General features: G+C 26.8%; 1 protein-coding gene across 1 annotated transcript in view; it reads right to left on the bottom strand.

Moving 5' to 3' along the window:
• The window catches only part of LOC100197638 (PAN2-PAN3 deadenylation complex catalytic subunit PAN2), a 94,229-nt gene that overhangs the window by 17,930 nt on the left and 48,586 nt on the right, over positions 1–27,713 (bottom strand). Inside the window, exons 16-25 of the mRNA XM_065792062.1 lie at positions 24,018–24,167; positions 20,615–20,739; positions 20,362–20,501; positions 20,162–20,265; positions 18,140–18,238; positions 10,051–10,184; positions 8,343–8,463; positions 8,004–8,132; positions 7,490–7,549; positions 1,346–1,436 (exon numbers count right to left, since the gene is read on the bottom strand). Of these exons, the coding sequence (XP_065648134.1) occupies positions 1,346–1,436; positions 7,490–7,549; positions 8,004–8,132; positions 8,343–8,463; positions 10,051–10,184; positions 18,140–18,238; positions 20,162–20,265; positions 20,362–20,501; positions 20,615–20,739; positions 24,018–24,167 (1,153 nt within the window). The remainder of the gene's footprint in view (positions 1–1,345; positions 1,437–7,489; positions 7,550–8,003; positions 8,133–8,342; positions 8,464–10,050; positions 10,185–18,139; positions 18,239–20,161; positions 20,266–20,361; positions 20,502–20,614; positions 20,740–24,017; positions 24,168–27,713) is intronic.

Below are 27,713 nucleotides of genomic sequence, written 5' to 3'. Positions count from 1 at the left end.
ATATTTAAACAATTTTAAAATGTATTCTACAAAATAGAGTGCTCAATGTTCTTAAAAGAACAGAGCAATTATAAAGTAGAAGAAAATAAATTAACAAAATTTTTTTTCATTTAATACTGTGTTTCATCAATTAAGACTCATCAAAAATAAATGATTAAATTAATAAAACTTCAATTTATACCAAAAATTAAATTACAGGAAGTCGCAAATGTTTTAACTACTGACACTATTATAAAAATAATTCTTTAGAATTGATAACTTTTGCTTTTTTAAAAAAACATTTTAATTTTTTATATTTTTTATAAAGGAGGGAGGAGGAGGGGGGGGGGGTTAATGTAATTATTATTTGAGCTCACTTATTTATATATAGTTTTTTAGGAGAAACTTATTTTCGTGCCTGCATTTAGAAATCAATTCCAATTTTTTGTTTAATTAACATTCTTTATTTGCATGTGTAATAATTTTAAATTTTTTCTTGTAGGCATAGTATGCATTTTTTGGAAATATTGTTACATACAGGTGCTGTTTTAAGGATGGACCAATTCAGTATAAAATCATAAATATTTTTATCTTTTAATTCCCATATATATTTTGACAGCATGGTTTCTTTTGAATACTTTTTACTAAAGGATTGTTTATGATTGGCAAAATGTTTTTTCCATTCACCCTCTGTTATGCCAATATATTATTTATCAGGTACATTTTTGGAGGAATCAACACATTTATATACCACATTTTTTGATAAACAACTTCCACTCATTGGACAATTGTTTTTTTGGTTACAATTACATTTTTCTGTAGTTTTTTCATTTAGGATTTCTTTTTTGTTCAACAAAGCATTATTGTAACCTTTTATAATTCTTTTCATATTTTTTGTGCAATTCTAGCTAACTTTAATTGTATTTCAATTAAAAATTTTATGTAATTTATTAGAGGGAGGGTTTTATATATATATATATATATATATATATATATATATATATATATATATATATATATATATATATATAGACACGCATGTTTTTATCTAAATTATAATAAAATCTCAAACTTTTTTTATACATAACTGCGTTTCGTCAATAAAAAAAGGAGAAAATTTCAGAAATATCAGAAATTTCTGAAAAGTCTTTATTGTGATTAATTGTGATTTCCTTCTAATTAACTACTGCTCTGTTCTTTTTTTTTTCTATATAAGAACATTGAGCACTCTGTTTTGTAAAACACATTTAAAATCATTTGTGTGTGTGTGTGTGTGTGTATATATATATATATATATATATATATATATATATATATATATATATATATATATATATATAAGAAAAATATTTATTAAAATAAGTACTTTCTAGGTTATGCAGTGAGTCAATATCTTGCCGAGCATACATCAGTATACATGGAACTTTCCAACTCAGGTTAAAAGTAACTGCTTCATTCTAAAATATAAACAACTTTAAAAGATTAATTAAATCTTATTAAAGAACTAATTTAACTAAAAAAATTAACATTAAAAACTTGTGGTTATACTAACAATGCTAATTTTTTTTGTCATAAAACTATTTTTGTTTTATAATTGAAAAATAAATTGCTTTTACAAATATAGATACTAATAAAAAAGTAATCCTTTTATAAATTAATGCAAAACTGATCATGACAATCTATGGTTAGACAATGGAATTTGGAATTTGAATTGAAAAAATTCAACTAAATTTGGAATTCGATGCCAAATTCAAATTTAAATTTTATCAAATTTAAGATCTAAACTCGAATTCAGTTTTTAGATCCAAATTTGTCTATACTCTCAAAACTGTTCAACAAGAGCTTATCAGACTCTTGTTTTCCAGCCTGCTGGAAAGCAGCATTTGTTATCTGGTTCGTCTAACTGCCGTCTCATTAGTCTTCTTCCTATCATAAGCAAGGTTTTTGAATCTTTAATTAACAAACACTTAATTTCTCATCTTGAATCTAATAACTTACTTTCTGACCATCAATATGGATTTTGATCTTCTTGTTCTAAAGCTGATTTGCTTAGAGTAATAACCAATAGGTTTTATTGTGCATTAGATAAAGATGGAAAGGTTAAGTCCATCGCTCTTGACATTTCAAAAGTTTTTGATAAAATTTGAGATGCTCATCTTCTCCATAAGCTTTCTTCTTCTGGTGTATCTGGAAACATCTTTAAGATTATTGAATCCTTTTTTCCAATCGTAGTATAAAAGTTGTCCTCAATGGACAGCAGTCTTCTTCATATCCTGTAACTTCAGGGGTTCCTCAAGGTTCTACCCTTGGCCATACTCTTTTTAAATTACATTAACAATATTCCAGATACTCTCACATCTAAGGTGGCATTGTTTGCTGATGATACTACCATTTATTCTTGTCATGATAAGAAGCCAACACTCTCTGATTGCTTGGAGGGGGCATTTGAGATTTAAAAGGATCTCACTTCTGCTACAGCATGGGGCTCACAGTGGCTGGTGAACTTCAATACAGATAAAACTCAATTTTTTTCAGCCAATCATTATCGCAATAATTTAGATCTTCCTATATTTATGAATGGTGATGTACTCTTCTTCATCTACTCTTCATCTTCTAGGATTAACTCTTACTTACGATCTTTCTTCGAAACTATATATCAAATCTGTTGCAAAGTTAGCATCTGCTAAGGTTGCATCTCTTTATCGAGCTCGACACATTCTTACTTCGGATTCTATTCTCTATCTCTATAAACCTCAAATCCGGCCTTGTATGGAATATTGTTGCCATATCTGAGGTAGAACTTCTAATGATGCCCTTTCTCTTTTAGACAAGGTGCAAAAATGCATTGTAAACAGTTGGACCTGCTCTTGCAGCCAAACTCCAACCATTATCACATTGTCGTAATGTTGCTTCTCTTTCTCTTTTCTACAAATACTGTAATGGGCACTGCTCTAAAGAGCTAGCATCTCTTGTGCCATCTACTAAACTTTGTTCTTGTGTTACTCGTCATTCAATTAAGTCTCATCCTTTTTCTGTGACTGTTCCTAAGTGCTCAAAAAACTCTTATTTGTCTAGTTTTTTTCCTCGAACATCAGTTCTTTGGAATTCGCTTCCTTCATCTTGCTTTCCTGATTTGTATAATTTGCAATCCTTTAAGTTGTCTGTCAATCGTTATCTTGCTCTTCAATATTCATCTTTTCTATTCCAGTAACTTCCAACTTTAATTAGTGGTTGCTTGCAGCCTTGTTGGAAGCGAAGATATTAAAAAAAAAAAAATTGATTTAATTAGATACATATTTGATAAGGTTTTTTTTACATAAAAAAATGCAAGTTTAGCGCTTTGAGTGTAAATAAAATAGAATCACTAAATCTTGATTGGAAAAGACGTAGTTTTGATAAAACTTGAAATTCAAATTTTAGTTTCAAATTTTATCAAATTTGGACAAGGGCTATTGCCCTGGGCACAAACAGTTTAGGGGCGCCAAAAAAAAAGCTTGTTTTTTTAATAAAAATTAAGGTTTTTTTTACATAAAAATATGCAAGTTTAGCGCTTTGAGTGTAAATAAAATAGAATCACTAAATCTTGATTGGAAAAGACGTAGTGATTTTATTTTATTTACAGGTACTGTAAAATCACCTAAGTTTGGTCACTTTAGCTTCGAACATTCATTTATCATGTATAAATAAAAGTTTTATCACCTAAATAAAAGCTTTAGACAATTGTATTAATAATTGATATTTAAAAAAATAATAATAAAAATAAAAACTACTTCTCAATATTTAATTTCAAATGAGAAAATCACTTGTACTAAGCTTGACATACTTTTGAATTCAAAGAACTGCCAGATTGATAGTCTTGGTATGTATATATTGATACATATGAAAGTCACTTTGGATTTTAACATAGTCGGAACTTTTATTACTTCCACTAGTTGCTTGTACTTTGTTTGTGCCATAATTTGGTTGCTTGTAAGTTCTATCAAAGCTTCTTCAGAAGTCATAATGTAACTTTTCATGAGACACATGTTATTATTAGGAACATTTAGCTTTGACTCTGTTACGGATGCTTTGGACATGCCAGCATCCCAGCAGAAATTCTGGAATCCTGGTGACTGGTATAGGCAGTGTTGGTAAGTACTTGGAGTAAAATTGATCCAACAACTAATTTTTAGGCTTTTTTATTATTAGGTTTTTTTTCCCAACTCAACACAAAAATAATTGTTGCTTTGAAGCCGGAATGCACATTGTTGCTGAAGAAGCTTTGCTCAAAAAGCTGTTTGAACAACCCAGGGTAATGTGGAACAAATGTCTTTTCAAACCATCCAGCCAAAGTGAGTCCTTTCCATCAGCCAGATTGTGTAACACCATATGTAGCACCATTTAAGACACCCTGAGTTAGAAGCCATTTGGAAATTAATTTAAAACTAATTAAATAGCAGTTGATAAAATGAGTTTTCCGGATTCTTAGCATTTTAAATGTTCTGTCTGTTTTAATTCATCATAAATATTATTACCTTTGGCCTTGGAATAAAACATGAGCAGGCAGTAATGTCCCAAAAGCATCACATCAAACAAGTATTATTACTGAAGCTTTTTCGTTGCTACTACAAAGTTTCTTAGGCTCTTTAGAACCATTTCAAAACACTACCTTACTTTTTGAACCTTTTCAACACACTTGCTTTTTTCACATTGAGGGCCAAATTCATTACAATTAAAAATGTGGAATGGCTTTGTTGCATGTATATAGTATCAAACAGAAACTTGTGCAAACCTTGATTAAATAGTTAAAAAAAAGTTAAGCAGTTTATAAAAAAGTGACTTTTAATTTGAACTATTATTATTTTTAAATTGGATAATTCTCAATTTAACAAGTCATCAAACAGCGATAAGACCTAAAGTGTTACACAAAACTCTGAAGTCAAAGTCGGAAAAGGGATTTCCTTTTCCAACTTTGCGGGACCAAAAACAAGCTCTATCTGTATAGAGGAATTCTCTACTTATTTTACATAGGACTCACACTTCCCTAACAGGAAAATGCAACTTACAGGGAAATGATTGAACGAAATTGAACCAGTTCAGGACTTGAATCTAGGAATTCTTGAGGATGTTGATGAGGAGGACTACAGCATTTAAGATTCGAACAAACTTAAAATAAATAAAATTAGTAAAATAAATAAAATACTTTTATAAAAAAATAAATCTTTTATATTAAATACTCTTGGTTCTTCAGGGCTAAAACGAAGTTTTCTCAGTCGAGCCAGCCCATCCAGTCACTATTTGAGCCATTAACCCTGTGTAATTGGAAATGAATAGGTACCTCAACTTGACAAATCCTCCTATAACCAATGTTGATGTGCTACAATGGCTGAGAAAAAAAATTATTTTTTTCTCAGCCATAGTAGCCATTTGAAGGGGAATTACAAAATCCGAATTGTGATAGTTCAAACAGCCAAGTTAATGAACTTAGACCATTCAAACTTTGATCATTTAAAATTTGACCATTCAAAATTTGAAAAATATTTAAAATGATTTTTCAGGTACCATCTGCTAGCTCTGAGCAAGTTTTCCTTTTAAGAGGTACAAAAGAACACAGCTTGATACTGAAAACGCCCACATGCTGGTTGATTGCAAAGATAACTTGCCAAGAGTGAAGATCTCTGCAAAAACATTTGAAGATAAAGCAAAGGAGGATGCTGGAGATAAACTTGTTCTTGATGAGGAAAAAACTGAAGTCTTAGTAGAAGACTCAGCCAAAATTTGTTTTGGCAAGAGAGCAGAATTTAGTAATTTGAAAGAGATATTGGGAGTATAGGAAAAAAGTAATACAACTATGAAATTATACAATTTTTTTTTTTAAAAAGGAAACTATAAAGAAACCTGATCAGTCTTATCAGAGCCACATAGAGCTTTATCACAGAGCCACAGAGGGTTTTATCACAGATTGATGACTGCCAATAGTGATTAGCTTTTAGTTAGTTTTTAATTCCAACTTAATGGACAACACTTATGTGCTTTAGCACGATTTAAACTCATAACCTTTAGATTACGAGTATAATGCTCTAACTACAGCACCACAGCACGATTCCTTAAAAGTTGAAAAAAATTTCTCTTAAGTTAAAATGAAATTTTTAGCTAAAAATTTTTTTTGCTTTTTGAAATGATATTGATTTTAATTTGACAAAATTTAAATAAATTTGAAATTGAAGTTTGAGTTTGACTTAAATTTGAATTTGATTACCTAAATTCAAGAGATTAGATAATTCAAGCTATCAATTTTTTCATTTTTAAACAATAGTCTGAGAAGATTAGTTTCTCATTTTTTTTATTAATGTTAAATCTTGCTAGATTTATATGGTAAATAGTATAAAAAGTAATGAATATTTTAATATAGAATCAAAAAAATAAAAATAAATAAAAAATTCATAGAAAATATGGAGATTTACATATGCAGCTGTTTCATTCATTTATTTAACCAAATTTTAAAAATTACATTATTAAATTTAATTAAATTAATTAGTAAATTTAATTATATTTTCACAAATCAGGTTAGGTGTCACTCATAGTTAAAAACTAGTCAAAAGAGTGACACTTAAATAAAATAAATAAAAACTATAATCAACAGAAACAATATTTTTAATTATATAAAATATAAATTAATATAATTAAAAAAAAAAATGATGAAATTATAAAATACACCTAATAATCTTAATAATACAGTTAAAAAATATGTGATAATAATATGTAATAACACAATATATAATAACAATGATAGAGTTTACATAACAATAACAGTAATACAATAGAAAATGATAATAATAATAAAAATAACAAAGACAATTATAATAATAACAATTTAAATCAAGCAATAATGACCTTTATAAAACCTCATCATCAGATACAAAAAAAAACACAATACAAAAAAAGCAACACAAGTATAAAGTGTTTATAATGAATGAACAATATTGAAATGAAAGAGAATGTGAGAAAGAGAGAAAAAAAGAAAATCAAAAACATATCACATGATAAAATAGTATTAAAATAAGTATTGTTTCGTATAATATATACAATATATACACAAACTAAAAAAAAAAAAATTACATTACGACACAACAAAAGACAACAAAGAATATTCCTTATTTTACAAATATAGTTAAATTAGTTTTTATATAATTTATTAGTTTTCTTTCTTTCTTCGTTTTCTTTTATTTACATTTTTTTATTCTTTTTCTTTTTTATTCGACTTTTAGTTTTTTTTTTCTTATTTGGTTTTTTCCTTATTTCCTTAATCATACTATTTTTCTATTTTTAAAAACTTTTTATCATACTATTTTTATCATACTATTTTTCTATTTTTAAAAACTTCATTTGAACTGTTGAAAAAAAGCACCCGCCATTTGCGATGTCATTGCAACGGATGAACGGATGTTTATGTACCTCTGTACATGTGGCGCCATTCCTGTAATAACTCTAAGCTATTTTTTTGTAAAAAATATAAATTTTTAAAACATACCTCAGATATTGGTGCAATTGCAAAATCATTAAAAAGATACCAGTGATCTTGTTCCTTTCCCTAATAAGAGAATCAAAAAATGTAAAAAAATTTGTTAATAGAATTCAGATTTCTATATCTTACAACTTTTATAAATGAATGGAAAGATTATTTTCAGAACTTTATACAAAAGATATATTAGGCAATAACTGATACTAACAACAAATTACCAAAAGATTTTGGATTTAAAGATCAGGCAAAACATTTTCAACTCTGTGAAAATGTTTTAAACAAACAGATTGAAAAAGCATAAATCAGGGTAATTAATGATATCAAACTTTATAATTGATATAGTAAATGTTTGCACTATTCATTGATGAAAATGTATGTTTACTTTTAAAAGTTTTTATATAATTTCTTTTAAAGTTTTTTATATAACTTTCTATATAAATAATGCATATAACAATGCATTAAAAAAATATATACTTTTACTTTCACATGAAATTAGAATTTAAGAATAAAAATGATAATTTACCTCTTTAATTAAGTGGTATTGTTTACCAACTTTTATATGAGCAACAAGGGTAGATCCAAATGAAGAATCATAAATATGACAAACATTTGAAATGAGTCTGTAAACTATCCCTTCTGCTTCATTACTTTCCTGAGATTTTTTTTAAACTATTATTCATTCATATTATTTATAATTTAGATATAAATACATAGTAAAATTATAAGCATAAATATAAAAATACAAAATACGCAAATAAATAAAGACAAACTATAATAGTTATAACTATTAATACTTAAATAAGTTTGAAAAAATCTCAAATAATAATAATTTTAAAAATTAATTTGAAATCCTATTGGTTACCTCATCATGCCTTGAAATTTTTACTTCTTGAGTTTCCTTATTATGCTTTACTTGAATTAAAGTAGGCAACCAATGTTTTGATTTTTCGTTTATTGTTTCATCAACTTCTGATCCAGGGGGTCTAGAATTAAAAATACCCTATAAAATTATTTTCTGAAACTTTAAAAAATGAACAATATATATACAAATTATATTCCATTTACTTTTACAAATATATTCCATACTTTATTAAATAAACAATATAATACAAAACAATAGCCGTAAAAAATAACCAAAGGAGCTGTCCAGTTATGAAGACCTGGGAGATGCGATAATAGAATCAGATTGTAGATGATGTCATTAGGTAAGAACCATAAATTAATGTAAAAACTATTTAGTAGTAGGAATAAAATTTCACGACTCAGGAAAGGGAAAATCATAACTCATGCTCTAGTCAACCTAAACAAATGATAAAACAATGGCCAATGAGTTAACAAGTCAATATAAATTCACTGGTGTAATAATGGCTCCGGTGACTAAATATACTGTACAATATAAAATGATAAAATAAGTAGATAATAAAATTGTAAGAAAACTGATAATGAATGATAATTCGGGCAATATAAAAGTAAAAATAAAAAATGCGCCCTTTCAAAGAGCAAACTATGAATCTTCAGTTTATGACGCAGGTCGCTATTCTACCATGTTATAGTGTTGGTATACTTTCTTCTAAAAAATAGACTTATAAATGTGGTACAGTTCATAGTCTACACACTAGACAACAATAAATTGAAAACTTATTAACGCCTGTGTCATAGCAAGATTTATAAATATTGATAATGTCACAAATATATAATATAAAGCTCACTAAAGCGCTAAAATTCATAGGTGTAAAAAATGTTGGTGCCATTATAACCAATTAGAATTAAGTAGTGGGTGAATGGCGATCACCCTCCTCAGGAATGCACTGTAATCACCAATAATGTTTCGGGGAGCTCGAGACCTGCACTAACACCAACAAAAAAAAAAGTTGATAAATGATACATAGAAAAAACGTTAAAATACTGTACCGATTTGAAGTAAAATTTAACAAAAAAAAAAAAAAAAATGTTTGAAAAGAGAGAGAGAAAAAAAAAAAAAAATTTATAAAAAATTGAACAATGCAGATGTTCTAAACAATGCTTATTTAAAATTTAAATCAAAAAACATGCATGCAAGAAATCTAGTAATAATAGTCTTTATGCAACTTTCTCAGGAGATGGTACTAAAAAAAAAACAGTATACAAATACAACTTTAATTGTACAAACGCAATAATACTCTCTCTTCCACTAAACCACTACTTTTATAAAACATGCAAAGATTACATATACAGACTATACAACAACAATGGCACTATAAGACAGCTTAGAAAGACATTTTTTTGATAGGTTCTTTATATAAGAGGATGGGCAAAGCAGGTTTCTATTAAATATGCTAACCTGGCAGATATACAAAGCAACTAAGATTTAAAACCATTAAAATATTAAAAAAAAACAGAAGTGAGTAAACTATGAACTTAAGAAAAAACTTTTCTTACTCCTAATATAAAACCATGTAACATTGCATGTTGAATTACTCAAAATCAAAATGGATGATGATTACATGAAGATAAAATCAAATTGAATAAACTTATTATATGTTATTACAAATATCACAGTAATTGGCTACAATACAAAAAGCAAACTTTACGTTAATAATTTCTCTCCTTCTCTTCCTTGATGAACAAATCGGCAACCTTGCCTGTTACAAAACTTCCCATAACGACAAAACTTTGGCTGAGAGTGAGTAGATAATTTCTTGACATCATCAACAGGATCAGCTAACTTAAAATAAACTGAAGTTAATTTTATTTTTATTATTAAAAATACAACCAAAGTATTGAAATTTAAAGTATTGAAAATTTTTTTTGAAATAAAAGCCTGATATTTATGAAAAAAATCTCATAGCACAGGCCTAACTATAAGCATTGTCAGTGTGTGTGTATATATATATATATATATATATATATATATATATATATATATATATATATATATATATATATATATATATATATATATATATATATTTATTGATAAATGTTGTATATTGCTGGAAATACAACTCTTGTCTGTTTAAGAGTGATCAATATCTTTTTGAAAAAAATAGATCAAATAATAATAATATTAAAATATTTTAAATGAGAAAATACAACTTTATAATGGAACTTGAAGTTTCATGCCATTCGGCAATCATCAGCCATATTATTCAAATATAAAATAAAAACCGTTATAAAAAATACAAATTTAGCGTTGCAACGGCATCTGATGTCAAGTGTACGTGATCCGATATTTGCTAATTGCCGGTATCAAAGTTAGAAAGTAAAAATTTTTTCCTATGTCTACAAGCAGAAACCAATTCACTTTTTTTTTAAGTAGTAAACCACTATCAAAATTCATAATAAAATATTTTTTACTGATGCAAAGGTTACACCTTTTTGTAGATGGATTATAAGATTGGCATCTTTTCCGTTCCACTTAATTATAGGCATGTTACCTGCGTCTTTGTGTTTCCAGATCTCTTTGGAAAGTTCTGTATCATTTCTATATCTGGTTGCATTAAATGATTTAAGGTGGTTTGCAAATCTGAGCTTGAAAGCGTTTTTACTGATACCGATGTAATATTTTTCCGTAAGACTGGGATTAGGTGATGATAAAGTGGCTTTATATACAACGTTTTTTGATAGACATTCGTTATTTAACGGGCATGCAGTTTTCTTAATGCAGTTGCAATTTATATCATTAGTGGTGAGTTTGTTGCACAAAATTTGTTGGTTGTGTGAATTAATAATAGATCGAATATTTGGCATGCAGCTGTAACTAACTTTTATTGTGTTTCTGTTGAAAACTAATGATGTAATGGAAAATGTAAGTCAATTAAGTTTAAGAAAAGGTGTCCAATTTTTGTTACCACATTTTTACTGAAAGGGGGATTAAACCATATTATATTTCTTTTTCGTTTATTAGTATTAGAAGGATTTAGATTTAAATGATACTGGAGATAGGTGGGAAATTCAGACTTTTCTAATGCGTATTTTTTATAACGGTTTTTATTTTATATTTGAATAATATGGCTGATGATTGCCGAATGGCATGAAACTTCAAGTTCCATTATAAAGTTGTATTTTCTCATTTAAAATATTTTAATATTATTATATATATACATATATATATATATATATATATATATATATAATATATATATATATATATATATATATATATATATATATATATATATATATATATATATAGATATATATATATACATATATATATATATATATACATATATATATATATATATATATATATATATATATATATATATATATATATATATATATATATATATATATATATATATATATATATATATATATATATATATATATAGGGGCTATTGTAGGGCCCCTGTATATATATATATATATATATATATATACAGGGGCTATTGTAGACTGTTTTCAACAGCGCTGACCGTATTTGGGTAGCCGCCCAAATTCAGAGATAGAGGACATTTTATTTTTTTTATTTTTTACAGCAAATACTAACACAGGGAGGTAACTCCTCCCGGATCATTTTCTAGAATAGCCCCTGATATATATATATATATATATATGTATATATATATATATATATATATATATATATATATATATATATATATATATATCCTAACTCCTAACTGGTTATCAGAGAGTTTTTCTGTATCTTGTTGACACAAAAAAAAAATTAAAATGCAAGACCGGAATTTTTTTTTTTTTAATTGATAGACTGCCTGCCCTACCCAAACCTGCAGTCGATGTAGCAGCACTCCCTTGCGAGTCAGGCTATAAGATAGTCAATGTAGCAACACTCCGCGCATGATTTAGAGTAAAAAAAAAAAATAATAAAAATAAAAATGTTGTTTATAATATTAAAAACATTCAGAATGTTTTTAAAAACATTCTGGTCAATTAAATTTGGGTTTTTGCAGTTTTTTTTAAAAATGATTAATTAAATTAATGGTTTTAACTTTCTGACAACACGGAAATGTTGAACAAAAGTCAAAAGTAATTAAAAATGACGTATTTGTTGGCAAAAGAATCATTTTTTACCTTAATGTACTCCCAAATACAACAATTTATATATATATATACATATATACATACATATATATATATACATATATATATACATATATATATATATGTATATATATATATATATATATATATATATATATATATATATATATATATATATATATATATATATATATATATATATATTTATATATATATATATAATATACATTTTATATAGGGAGATATATATATATATATATATATATATATATATATATATATATATATATATATATATATATATATATATAACCCTTAGATGTTGTCCGAAAGTTTTTTCCATATTTTGTTGACAAAAAGTAACAATTAAAATTCAAGACCGGAATTATTTTTTTTATTAATTGATAGACTGCCTGCCCCAACCAAACCCTCAGTCGATGTAGCAGCACTCCCTTGCGGGTCAGGCTAAAAGATAGTAGATGTAGCAGCACTCCCTTGCGGATCAGGCTATTTGTCAGTCGATGTAGCAGCACTCCCTTGCGAGTCAGGCTATAAGATAGTCGATGTAGCAACACTCCGCGCATGATTTACAGTAAAAAAAATAAAAATAAAAACATTTTATTAAAAAAATTGAAAATAAAAACATTTTATTAAAAAAAATAAAAATAAAAAGATTGTTTATATTGTTAAAAACATTCAGAATGTTTTTAAAAACATTCTGGTCAATTAAATTTGCGTTTTTGTGGTTTTTTTAAAAAACGATTTATTTGTAATTAAATTAATGGTTTTTACTTTCGTCCAACACGCAAATGTTGAATGAAAGTCAAAAGTAATTAAAAGTGACGTATGTGTTGGCGTAAGAATCACTTTTTTCCTTCCGCTCTTCCCAAAGACAACAAACTATAGATCTATCTATATATATATATATATATATATATATATATATATATATATATATATATATATATATATATATATATATATATATATATATATATATATATATGTATATATATATATACACAGGGCTTGTGATGAAGCGAGTGCAATCGCGCTCCGCTCGTAAAACGCGCCCGTAAACAGTATTTTCAAACGTTCTATGCGCGATAAACAACGCTCAGTCAGCTTATAACGAGCGTATAAAATAACGCTCGTCCAATAGTTCGGGATAATTTTTTTATTTTCATAAAATATTTAAAAAAGATCTTTTATTAAAGATATTCTATTATCAAAGCACTAATATAAAATATAAAAAGCACTACGTCATTCTCTTTTGCACTAACATAATGAATGAGCAGTTTGAAGTCGTTAATAGTCACAAATTTCAATAATGGAATGTTCACGTGGAAACGCAATGTGAATACAAAAATGCGCAAATAAAATAAGAATAGAAAATTAGAAAACCATTATAAGAAAATTGAAACTGCAGAGTATTTTTAATCTTGTGAAAATATCAAATATGATTTATTTGATTTATTGTTTGTAATATTCCACACATCCTTTATAATAAAAATAAATAATAATAATAGAGTAATTTTTTAATTAGTTTTTGTTCATAGTATAGATTTTTTATCAACTTTTATTTATTTTAACTCAAATTTGAAACGATTCCGTTGATTATAATGTTCGCAATCAAGGACATTTGAAATGGAAACAAAGTAACGACGTCAATATTTATTAAATGGAAGGTTATTATTCTTATTTATTATTATTTTAAATTATTCTTGTGTTATTTTTTTAAGATAAAAAAAACGTAATTTTAAAAAGAAATTTTAGAAAAAAATTAAATAATTAATTTGAATAAAAAATATCAAGAAATATAAAAACCATTAACCATTAATTAAGTTTACAGCCTAACATTTTAAAATACATATATCAAAACAACGAAGTAAAACTAAGTCACTAAATTATACTTCAATACTAAATCAATAAGAAGTTGCGTTTTTGTTTGATATTATTTTTTTATAACATAAATAGTTAAAAATAAAATCGCGATCTGACAATATACAAGAAGTATGGAAGTATAAAAATCTACTTCGTTGAAGTAGTGTGATACTAATTTCAAAAATTTTTTGACGAAAGAATTATGTAACAAATAAAAGGATATAAAAAATAAAAAGCTTTTTATGAGCATCGCCTTCAGCAATTTTCATGATCGCGCTCGCCGACATTATCTTGAGCGCACATAATCACGCTCGATGAAAACATATTCTAATTTTATGAGCTCGATATAACACGCTTGACGATTTTCTTCATCACAAGCCCTGTATACATATATATTATTATTTTATAAACATCAATAAATACATATTTCTCTTGATACTAAAATTATTTTTTAAATGAAATTTTCGTTGGATTGTTGTGACCAGCGTCTTCAGCTTAAAAGTTTTTTGTTTTTTTTTCCTGTTTATATCTTACTTTTAAATACAGTACCACCAATGTGCCCCTCAACAAAACGGTATCAATTTAGATGAGGGACAATATGTGTCAACAAAATTTTGGACACCATTTATGGCGCACTTATGTCAGAAAAAGATAAAACCATATCATTGACATAAAGTAGAACTGCCGTTTTAAAAGTAAGATATAAACAAAAAAAACAAAAAACTTTTAAGCTGAAGACGCTGGTCACAACAATCCAGCGAAAATTTCTTTTAAAAAATAAATTTAGTAGCAAGAGAAATTTGTATTTATTGATGTTTATAAAATAACAATTTACACTCTCATACATGATGTCTACATTCAAAAAAAAATCTATATATATATATTTTATTATATAATCTTTATATATATATATATATATATATATATATATATATATATATATATATATATATATATATATATATATATATATATATATACACAGATTCAACACTATTTATTAAAAATATTTAATTTTATGATAATTCAACAAACAAGCAAAACAAAATGTTCTTTTTAGGAGTTTGTTAATTTTTATTTATGAATATTTTTTGTGACAAAATGGTGATATCACATAATTGCCATTATCCTGGTTAAGTACTTTCAATGTATTGTGCTTCCAATGCTTTCTTAACTTTCCTGTTATAATTATTCATTATTTTTAAAGCATTAAACAGTTCAAGAGGAAATTTTATTGACAAGTTTTAAATTGGTTAGCTACAGCTAAAATTTCCCCTTTACCTTGTGCACTTGTTTGATGTTGGCATATACAAGATGATGCCTTTAGCTTTGTTTCACCAATATAACATTTGCAACAAGAGCACTCTAATTTATAAACACTGGTATATGAATTAAATGGCAGTGTTGGTTTATTCTTGGATTATGGATTACTAAAGAAGTTTTTTAGTTAATTTAAAAGTTTTTTTTTTCCATCATAAATTACTGTAAAATTGCTTAATTTAATTTATTTTCTAAATTTCTCAAAGTTCGCATTAAAAATATAAAATATTTCAGATATTTTAAGCTCGTCTATTGCTATAAATTAATTTTTGTGTTATATTTGTTATTAAATGATTATTATCCTTATTAAGATTCTGTTAAAAAAATTATTTTGTAGTATTTAACACTACCGCATTTGATTTTTTCAAATTTTAACCGCAAGCCGCTGGTAGCAGCTTTTGAGTATGTTTCACAATTTATCTTATTTTGTACATAAATTCTCACTCTAAAGACACATAATTTGTTTGTTCTAAAGGTTTAATTAATTCTCTACATAATCAAGAACAAATAAGAGCAATATTGTGACAAAATTAAAAAATCTTGAGTAATCCTGATTTAAAAAATCTTCTTTAAATTTAGTTGTAAAATAAAGCAGCATTAACATTGTAAAATTTAACTCATTGTAGTGTATAAGTATTTAGCTAAGTAATTAAAAATGCCTTTAATACATTAAATGAGTTTTGTTTTGGACTTAATGTTTTAATTACTGTTTATAAAACAATGGTTTTAAGCACTTTGCATTTCTTATTGTTCAATGATGAGTGTTAAAAACTTATTAAATTAAAAAGTTCATTTGATTAGCTTTCTATTGATATATAGTTTGTTATGCTATTAAAGAGATTTACTATTTGAATTTTAATTAGTTAGTAATGTTATGCCTCAGCGTAAAGATTTTTGTTAAAATGGCTGGTAGCGAAAGAGTTAACCTAGTGAAAGTTTAACAGCATTTATTTGCTAAACTTTTCATCGGGTACAAGTATTCACAAAATTCTTATTTAATCATGAAAGAATATATCTAATGAAATTTATTCTGTAAAACATGTTTTGCTTATTTTATTTAATTTTTAAAATTGAACAATTATTGGTCACGATTGCATAAGAAGGTGTAGCATTATCGAGTAAATTTTAAAATTGAAATCATTTAATGAAAAACTTTTTATTGTCAATATTGGTAGTTTTTTGATTTGTAATTTTAAGAGACAGGTTAATATAAATTATTTGCAAAATACGACATTAATTGGGAAGTACTAAATACAATATGTTTTTTAACGAGCGCTGTAACACATTGACAATTTTAATCGCCACCTGTCTTGAATTATTGCCATAAAACATTAATTATTGTTTTAATTAATAAAAAGCTGTCTGTAAATTTGTTAAGTGTAAAACCTGTAAATATTTTCTAACTAATTAGGAGAAGTAATTTAACCATTCAGCAAATATCTTTAATAAATGATGTCCTTTACCAAAATTCTTTATTAATTAAAAATTTAAGAATTTGTAAAATGTCATTTCAATAGGAGAACAAAAACGTCATAGTGATAAACGGCTTAGAAAAAAAGTTCACATAGTTTATATAAAAAGAAAAAAGATTCAGAATATATAATAAGGTGATCAACGACTTTTTTGAATATTTATTATATTTAAACATAAAAATCTTAAATTTATTTGGTTCTCACGCACTCTATAAAAAATCATTCTTTTGTTTAGCTTCTTATAAAATTTATAGGAAAGTCATAAGATTGATAATAAACGCTTATTTTAAAAAACAAATAAAACAAAAACAAATAATATTGATTGAAAAAAAAAAATTTTACAATGCCATTTACTAAAACTCTGTTGAATTAAACGTGGTTGAATAAATTATAAAGTCTGTAAATTGCGGCATATATTTTAAATACATAGAGAGATTGGCTACCGTGGAGACAGCAAACTTCGAGTAAAACAACAAAGTTTTGTTTTTCTTGGTAAACACTTATTATTTTGTTTTACTTAAAAAAATTCTGCCCAAACATTTTTTTTTTATCATTCTCTTTAAAATGAACAGAACTCGTTTCTGCACTTTGGGATCCCTTTAAGAAGTATTTATTTTTATTTTCATTATATTTCACAGCTCATATATTTTATTTGAAACTTTAATGAACACGATGATTTCACCATAATAAAATTTTAAAAGTTGTTAATCTGTTGTTCTCAATATGTTATGCTGTATACCTTTTATTTAATTAGTTTACTAGGCAGTGTGTATGCAGGCATCTCATTTGATCTTTTTAAAACGTTTAAATGAAAATTAAACAGAATAAGATTTTGCAAATTTTGTTTATAATTACTATTATTATGACTGTTATTAATTTTTATTATATTTATTATTGCTACTATTTATTATTATTATTATGATTATTATCATTACTATCAAAAAAAATGCTATTAATTTTTTTAAAAGATTTTGATAAATCATAGAAACCATACTTCCTGCTGTTTCCTCCAGAAAGAAATTTCTTTTGCATTATCCAAGCGACAATTAATATTCAATACAGGGGGAACAGAGATAACCTTTCGAAACTGTGTCTAAACAAAGTAATTTAACTTTTTAGAAAAAACATTGAAAGAAATCATAACTTAAATAGCAAAAATAACTTTTTAAAAAACTTCATTACAACTTACAGAGTATGGATATTTTTAAAAAACTAAATCATTACAACTAGGGATGTCCTGGATAATATTTTTTAGTTATCCGACAGGATATCGAATACCCGGATAATTAAAAATTATCTGGCCGGATAATGTAATTCAAATCCTAAAATATATATTTTATTATGACAAAATATTACCATGATAAACCCTTAAAATGGTTTTGTTGAAAGCTTTTTAAAATTAAAGATAGCTGTGATTCCACAGCAATTTGAATTCCATGTGGAAAGCAGATAAGCAGGGGATGTAATAAATCTAGTCAAAAGTTATTTCCCACAACTCCTTTGCATAATCATGCAAAAAAAAATTCATTATAAATTGTATGATTTCAAAAAAAATGAGCAAAATAAAAAAGCAGATGTCTATTGAAAATAGCATTACGTCAAAAAAGATATGGGACAATGAAAAGTCGAAGCAAATTCATAAAAAAATAGCTCGCTGGAATAGTGCGTACTTAATGTTAGAGCGAATTGAATAACTTGAAAGTGCAGTTCAAATGTATTTTGCTAATCATAATTAATTGCCCACATTCACATTCAATAATTGGAAAATCATTGAAAATTTATTACATGCTTTAAAGCCTTTTTATGAACTTACTAATGTTATGAGTTCTGAACTTTGCAGTTTATCAACAGTAGTTCCAAATATATACCAAATATATGTATTTTACAAAGAATTTTATCAAAAGTTGATCAAAACAATGATTCAGCAGTTCAATTAACAAAAAAATGTATAGAATCTTTAAATTCTTTTCTGATGATAATCTCAATTTAACAAATGATGAAAGATTACCCATCGGATCATCCTCGCTACAAACTTAAATTTTTTCCTATACTATTTTTTCCTTTTATTTTTTCCTACTTTCATCAAGTGAATTTTTAATAGAGGTACCAGCTCCACCAGCACCGCTAGCTCATTTAACACCAAAATCTCAACAACAAAAAATTGATTTGGAAGTGAATGACTTTTAACTCCTGCTTTTTAGCACTTGCAGAACATGAAATGGAGGTAAGAAAATTTTTTTCTGTTTATCAAAAAAGTTTTTAATACTATTAGTGGTACCTTGCTAAAACCTTTTATTATTATGCTTTTTTTTTAATATTATCTATATTCTGCATATTGCTGGTATGTTGATTTAAGTATTATATACATTTTATTTAATATTATTGAACAAAATATATAAATAAATCATCTTTAGTACTTAAATTATTATATTATAGAACAAAATGGTGAAATAAATTCTGATCAATTCTCCCTTCTAAAAGCTGCTCAAGAAGTTGATGTTTTCTTAAATCAATCGATTATAGAAAAAAATAATGTTTTAAATTATTGGAAACACAAAGAAAAGTTTCCACTGCTAAAAGAGTTATCACATAAGTTACTAGCACCACCTGTATCCTCTGTATTTTTAAAAAGATTGTTTTCAGAATATGAACATATTTTTGAAAAAAAGTGTTATTATTTATACATCATAATGCAAATAAATTTATAAATGAGTAAAAAACTGATGTATTTGTTGTGCATATATAATTTTAAAAGTATTTTAATAATAATAATAATATTGAAAAGAAACCATCAAGATAAGATTAAATAAAAACATTTCTAGGTTTTTAAAATTGTTCAATTTTCAAATGACTTTAATATGAAATATCCGGTATATAAAAAATCGGATAAAGTTATTATCTGGCTAGATACCGGTTATCGAATAATACTCTTATCTGGCCGGATAGTTCTGGGACACCCTTAATTACAACCTACAAAGTATTGATATTTTTTTAAAACTAACTCATTGCAACTTACAGAGTGTTGATATTTTTTGCAACTCTCACACCAAGCTTGTGTACTTTGCTTTCGAACAATACTTTCGTTTAAAATTTTTACAAATGGATAATCATCATCAGTATCTTAAATAATTTTATTTATTAAATTTTTGAGATAATTAATATATTTATTATTTATTTTTTCTAAACTCATATTTTATTAGTTTCAACAACAATTACCTGAGTCTGTTACTTCTGGATAACTAAGGTCAATAGAAAACAAAGTTGCTTTTCGCTCAGAATCCACACCACATTTACATGTTCGATTAGAAATTATATCCATCCCAAATAAATCCTTGATATCTGAGGAGCATTCAAACCTAAATGTAATCTAAATTATCATTAAGACAATTTAAAGACTCAGAATCACAATCTTAGTTGCTCAGGATCTAAAAAAATCTTCTTAAAAATTCTCTATCTAGTGGTAGCATACTTTGAAACTTTCTCATCAGTAAAAACTTTTTGTTTTGCTTCATCTGTTTCTGCATCAACAATAAATGAGACATCAATTTTCTCTTCGTTTTTTTCTTCAACATTATCTCTTGTGTTTTTGGTATCCTGTAAAAGAGTTTATAACAATTTATTTATATTTTATATTAAATTGCAATGTAAGATAATTTTCTTTGCATCAATAACATTAAAAAAAAAAAATTTCTAACAATATAATAAAAATTCACAAACAACAGAATATAAATCATTTGGAAAAAGTTTTTAAAAAAAAGCAACAAAAATGATTCAACCTTTAAAAAAATAAAATATGAAAACAGATTTAAAGTATTTAATCTGGAATCATTGGAAAATAAAACCACTCGTGGAGACCTAATACAAATGTACAGAAAAGTATATGGTTGAGACCAGGTTTTGTTATAAAATACAAATGTACAGAAAAGTATATGGTTGAGACCAGGTTTTGTTATAAAATACAAAGGTACAGAAAAGTATATGGTTGAGGTTTTGTTATAAAAACCAATAGCTTTTAATAGAGAAAAATTAAATGGAAAAAAAAAAGAGTAGAAACCACAAATTTGCAAAATTATAAAATGTAATGCAAGACATTTTACATAAATTGAGTCTGTAATGATTGTGATAATTTGGATTATGAAACAGTTAATGCAAAAATAATAAACTCTTTCGAAAAAAATATTAATAAAAGATAAAAGTAAACTTTAACTGTTATAAAGTTTTCTGTCATATTCCTTGTATTTTTTACTCTACAAATTTTCTATAATAATAATAATAATATTAATAATAACAATAATAATAATAATAATAATAATAATAATAATAATATTAATAATAATATTAATAGTAATATTATCAAAATAGTCAACTTTGAATCAATGTTAATAAATTAACTTCAATAATTCTTCAGATGCAGAAAAAGTGCTAGTATTTTACAAGCTGAATGTGACAGAATAAGAAAGTGAACTGTGGAGAAAAAGAAAGTGAACTGTGGAGAAAAAGAAAGTGAAGGATATAAATGTGAGGACAACTCATTCATAAAAAAAACAACAGATGCTAAATACTTGTGGGTGAACGTATTTTTTTAAATTGGTTCATAAGAACTAAAGTTTATTTAATTTCTACTTAAGACTAATTTCAATTTGTGAAGATGTCTGGTCATCAAATTATGTTGTAAAGTGCTGGTCATCAAATGAATGTAAAGTACTGGTCATCAAATTAGGTCGTAAAGTGCTGTTCATCAAATTAAGTTGTTAAGTTCTGGTCATTAAATTAATTTATGAAATACTGGTCATCAAATTAAGTTGTAAAGTGCTGGTCATCAAATTAAGTTGTAAAGAGCTGCTCAACAACAACTAGTGATATACCTATATTATAAGTATAAGCATTTTGATTTGCTGAGTTTTTTAAAAAGCCAGATCATGTCAGGATTAAGATCATTATAATTATTTTGCTACTTTAAACATTTAATCCAGCAAAACATGTCTCATGTCCTGTTGGATACTTGTAGCATTCACTATTTTAGACAGGACTAGAAGAAGGTAACTCTGGCTTGAAATAGCCCTTGCCTTAAAGCTCTTGGTTAAGTAAAGACTAGAGATGGTATCTAACTAAAAAAAAGACCTTTAGCTGATGTTAACTGCATCAGGCTACTGTTTTGTTGCAAGCTTCCTAGAAAAAAAACTTGTAAGTAAAAAATTTGTTTACCAGCCTTGCACCTCTTCTTCTTCTAATAGGTTGCTGTAGCAATAAACCTGTGTTACACTGTTTCCTACCTAGGGTGATGATTGATTGAACTTCTTGACTCTACTCAAGGATATTTCTAGTACCTTTTTGGTAGAGGTTATACAAATCATTCTGTTTACTTCTAATGAAGGTACAACTCTAAAACTCATTTCAACACTTCTGAGACCAGCTGGTACGAAGACCACCTAACACTGCAATGGTTCTCAGAGAGGTTGACTCCATCAACAGCTGTAAAAATTAGAGCTATGTAGTGTATTTAGTGTGCACTTTGAGCCCACATAAGGAACACTTATTAGCTTACAACTTAGTGTGTCAGAGAATATCTATGATCAAGACATCTATCAAATTAAAACATGAACAAATAACTAAAAATGTAAATAAAAAAAAGCTATTATTTCAACCAAATTATTCTAATATATCCTTTACAAAATTTGTGGACTTCAAAGTAACTTTTTAACCCTTGAGTTTTATTTTTTCAAAATTCACTAGACCTACTTTCTCTTTGTAAGACTAATTTAAATTCAACATTCTCAGATCTTATTCTTTTATGTGCTTTCATTTGATACTACTTTACTCAACCATCTTTATTTTTAATTTTTATTTATCTCTTTTTTCTTAAGATTGCACACTTTTCAATTTTATTTTTGGTCAAATTGACTGAGCTCTTTCTCTTTATCCATTAGCTAATATTTTTATGGTCCTTAGCCTGATGTTTTTCATCTCTGTCTAAAATTAATCCTCATTTATAATTTCTTGGATTTAGGAAGGTATTAAATTTTTTATTTCTTATTGATTTCAGGACTTATTCAACCTCATGATTTTTTCTTCTTATGCAGCTGCTAGTTCTTATTGTAATCATTGTTTTTATGTACTCATTAAGAACAACTCTTAAGAGAACAAATGTATTAATCATTGCAAGAAATCAATGCAAAATGGTGTTGTAAAATTACAATTCTAACATTCCTTATACAAGGGTATAAGTTTATCTTTGGTCCATTGTTGAGCCACTTTAGATATAACACTGTTATCTTACCTCTAAAGTGGCACAACACTTCTTGAGCCACATTAAACACTTCTATTCAACTTTCTTGCTGTTTAACTCACTTCTTTGCTTTCCATTTATTCTATGTTAGCAGACAACTCTCAACTTAATTAGTGGCTGCAAGCCTCTCAACTCTATAACTCCAAAACATGGACCTTGACAAACATGGCCACTGTGAGGAGAAACAAGTTAAGCACAATACTACCAGGAACGTAGTGGGGATCAAACTCAGAACATCTTGCTTATGAAGCAAGTGCTCTACTACTACACAACTACCGCATTATTGCAAAACTTTTTAAAATAAAAACTTACTTTCTTGTAGAAACATTTTAACATTCATACTACAACATACAATACTACATCACTCTTATATTACAACATACAATCACCCTCATATTAAAACATACAAAACTACATCACTCTCATATTACAATAGTTTTGCAGTAATGGATTAAAACTCATAAAATCTACTAGCACAAGAAAGCCAATTTGACAAAATGGAATTACCATGTTTGCAGATTAAGTAATCGATAAATTCAAAACATTTAATTATTATTAAGACTTATTATTAAGAAAAATAAAGTACTTGATGAAGTTGACGAAGAACAAATCGATTCCAATTTTGTATTGTTTGTGATATACTTCGATTACATGAAACAGACATATTTTCATTGACTAACAAACCCAATGCTGATGCCTCCGGAAGAGTGCGAAATGTTCGCAAAAAATTTGATGCCTAGTTTGTAAATAAATATTATATAATACATTAATTATTTAGTATTTACATATAAAAATAATTTGTAAAAAGTAATATTATACATATTAAATATAAAATATATTTGTGAAGAATATTATATATATATATATATATATATATATATATATATATATATATATATATATATATATATATATATATATATTTAAACATCTTCGCTTCCAACAAGGCTGCAAGCAAGTTACTGAAAGAGAAAAGATGAAGATTGTAGAGCAAGATAACGATTGACGGACGATTTAAAAGATTGCAAATTATATGAATCAGGAAAGCAAGATGAAGGAAGCGAATTCCAAAGAACTGATGTTCGAGGAAAAAAACTAGACGAATAAGCGATTTTGGAGCACTTAGGAACAGTCACAGAAAAAGGATGACACTTAATTGAATGACAAGTAACACGAGAATGAATTTTAGTAGATGGCACAAGAGACGCTAGCTCTTTAGAGCAGTGCCCATTATAGTATTTGTAGAAAAGAAAAAGAGAAGCAACATTATGACAATGTGATAATGGTTGGAGGTTGGCTGCAAGAGCAGGTCCAACTATGTTTACAATGCGTTTTTGCACCTTGTCTAAAAGAGAAAGGGTATCATTAGAAGATCCGCCCCAGATATGGCAACAGTAGTCCATACAAGGCTGGATTTGAGATTTATAGAGATAGAGAATAGAATCTGAAGTAAGAAAGTGACGAGCTCGATAAAGAGATGCAACCTTAGCAGATGCTAATTTTGCAACTGATTTGATATATGGTTTCCATAAAAGATTGGAAGTAAGAGTTAATCCTAGAAGATGAAGAGTAGATCACCGTTTATAAATATAGGAAGATCTAAATTATTGCAATAACGATTGGCTGAAAAAAATTGAGTTTTATCTGAATTAAAGTTCAGAGGGTGTTGGTTTCTTATCACGACAAGAATAAATGGTAGTATTATCAGCAAACAATGCCACCTTAGATGTGAGAATATCTGGAAGATCGTTAATGTAAATTAAAAAGAGTATAGGGCCAAGGATAGAACCTTGAGGAACCCCTGAAGTTACAGAATAAGAAGAAGAGTGTGGTCCATCGAGGACAACTTTTATGCTACGATTGGAAAGGAAGGATTCAATGATCTTAAAGATGTTGCCGGATACACCATAAGAAGAAAGCTTATGGAAAAGACCAGCATGCCAAACTTTATCAAAAGCTTTTGAAATGTCAAGAGCGATATCTTAACCTCTCCACCTTCGTCTAATGCACGATAAAACCTGTCAGTTATTACTGTTAGCAAATCAGCTGTAGAACGATAAGATCGAAATCCATATTGATGGTCAGAAAGTAAGTTATTAGATTCAAGATGAGAAATTAAGTGTTTGTTAATTAAAGATTCAAAAACCTTGCTTATGATAGGAAGAAGACTTATGGGACGGTAGTTAGATGAATCAGATCGCTCTCCAGAATTTTTGAAGATAGGGATAACAGATGCCGCTTTCCAGCAGGCTGGAAAACAAGACTCTGATAAGCACTTGTTGAATAGTTTTGAGAGTATAGACGACAGCTCGGAGAACACTTCTGCAAGACAATAACAGGTATGTTGTCCGGGCCACAAGCTGTAGAAGATACTATATATATATATATATATATATATACACATATATATATATATATATATATATATATATATATATATATATATATATATATATATACATACATACATAAACATATATACATATATATACATATATATACATATATATATATATATATATCTATATATATTTTTTTTTTTTTGTTACTTAACCTCCCCAAGGCCCAGAAGGCCACAACAGATGAGGGGGCTAATTAATTGTGGTTATAACCCTCTCTCAACTCTATAACTCCGAAACACGAACCGTGACAAACAAGGCCGCTGCGCGGAGAAACAAGTTGAGCGCGGTACTACCAGGGACGTGGTGGGGATCGAACTCGGAACCTCTCGCTTATGAAGCGAGCGCTCTACCACTACCGCATATATATATATATATATATATATATATATATATATATATATATATATATATATATATATATATATATATATATATATATATATATATATATACATGGATAAACATGGAGCTAAAGTTAAATAAATCAAACTTTGTTATTATATGTATATATAATTATATATATATATATATAAAAATTATATATACATATAATAACAAAGTTTGATTTATTTAATTTTAGCTCCATGCTTTTCCAAACTGAGAAAATCAAATTTAAAGTTTTAAAAAGAACTGAAGGCCACTTAACATAAACAACTTAAACAAATCAGATTTATACCAATTTCCTTTGCTTCCAACCAGTTTAAAAGTAACTGTCTCAAAATACTTAATGTGCAGGTGTCTAAACTATCATACTCTGATTTTGAGATAACGCAAAACTAAAAGATTACTCTAATTCATTTCCAATTGCTGCCTATGATTAGCGTTAAAGAATATGTTTTGGCATCACCTATGATTAGTGTTAAAAAATATATTTTGGCAACACCATGATTAGTGTTAAAAAATATATTTTGGCAACACCTATGATTAGTGTTAAAAAATATATTTTGGCAAAGTAAGTTTTATATGAACAAAACTTTACTTTATACTAGTAACAAAATAAATACAAGACTATCTAAAAATCTATCAAATACTATTGTATACAACATCTATCAAGTATACAAAAAGCAGGCATATGCTTAAATATTCTTTGAATGTCTTTGTTTTTATCATTGGAGATTTAAGCCAACTGATTCAAAGCAGAAGCCAATGGTATGACTGGCAGATGTCTTACTACTATAGCTAATAAAGATCATGGATTCATAAGTGCTTAGTACATGCTCATATAAAACAAATGACATGGGATCATTTCTGTATTAAGGTACACAGAAATCAAATAATAGTATGAGATTATTAACATCTGGATGGTAATACTCTCTAAGGAATACTTTCTTAAGCAAGCATTATATACTCAAGCAAGAAATGACTTTGTGATGATTACCTGAACAACCTAAAAAGCCTTTGCACTAATGCATAATTCAACAGTTTTTATTTAGAGAGCTTTTTTTATTTAGAGTTTATAAAAATGTATTTAATATTTAAATGTATTAAATATTTAGGCAATAAACGCAATGTACACATTCACAGTTTGAACATTGCCATTCTAGTAATACTCAAAAACACATTATTCATATAAGAGTTCATATTTTTTTAGTTCTTATATAGTGACCACATAATTTTTAATGGAGTAGAACTCTTCCAGATACAATTTTTTATTTATAAAGTTTAAATTTTAAAATTTAAAATGAATAAGTAATTTTTAATGAAGTAAAACTCTTCTAGACACTTTTTTTAGACACAATTATTGCGATAACGATTTTTTGACACAATTTTTTTTTGTAGAATTTAAATTTCTTTTAAAACCCTTTGACAATAGATTATGGTACATATGGTCTAGCTGTCTTCCTTTTTTCCGTTTAGGAAAATTTATGATTTGTCTTCTT

This window comes from Hydra vulgaris, chromosome 03 (genome assembly GCF_038396675.1).
Source record: "Hydra vulgaris chromosome 03, alternate assembly HydraT2T_AEP".
Classification (NCBI taxonomy): Eukaryota; Metazoa; Cnidaria; class Hydrozoa; order Anthoathecata; family Hydridae; genus Hydra; species Hydra vulgaris.
This window is presented reverse-complemented; position numbering and strand designations above follow the sequence as displayed.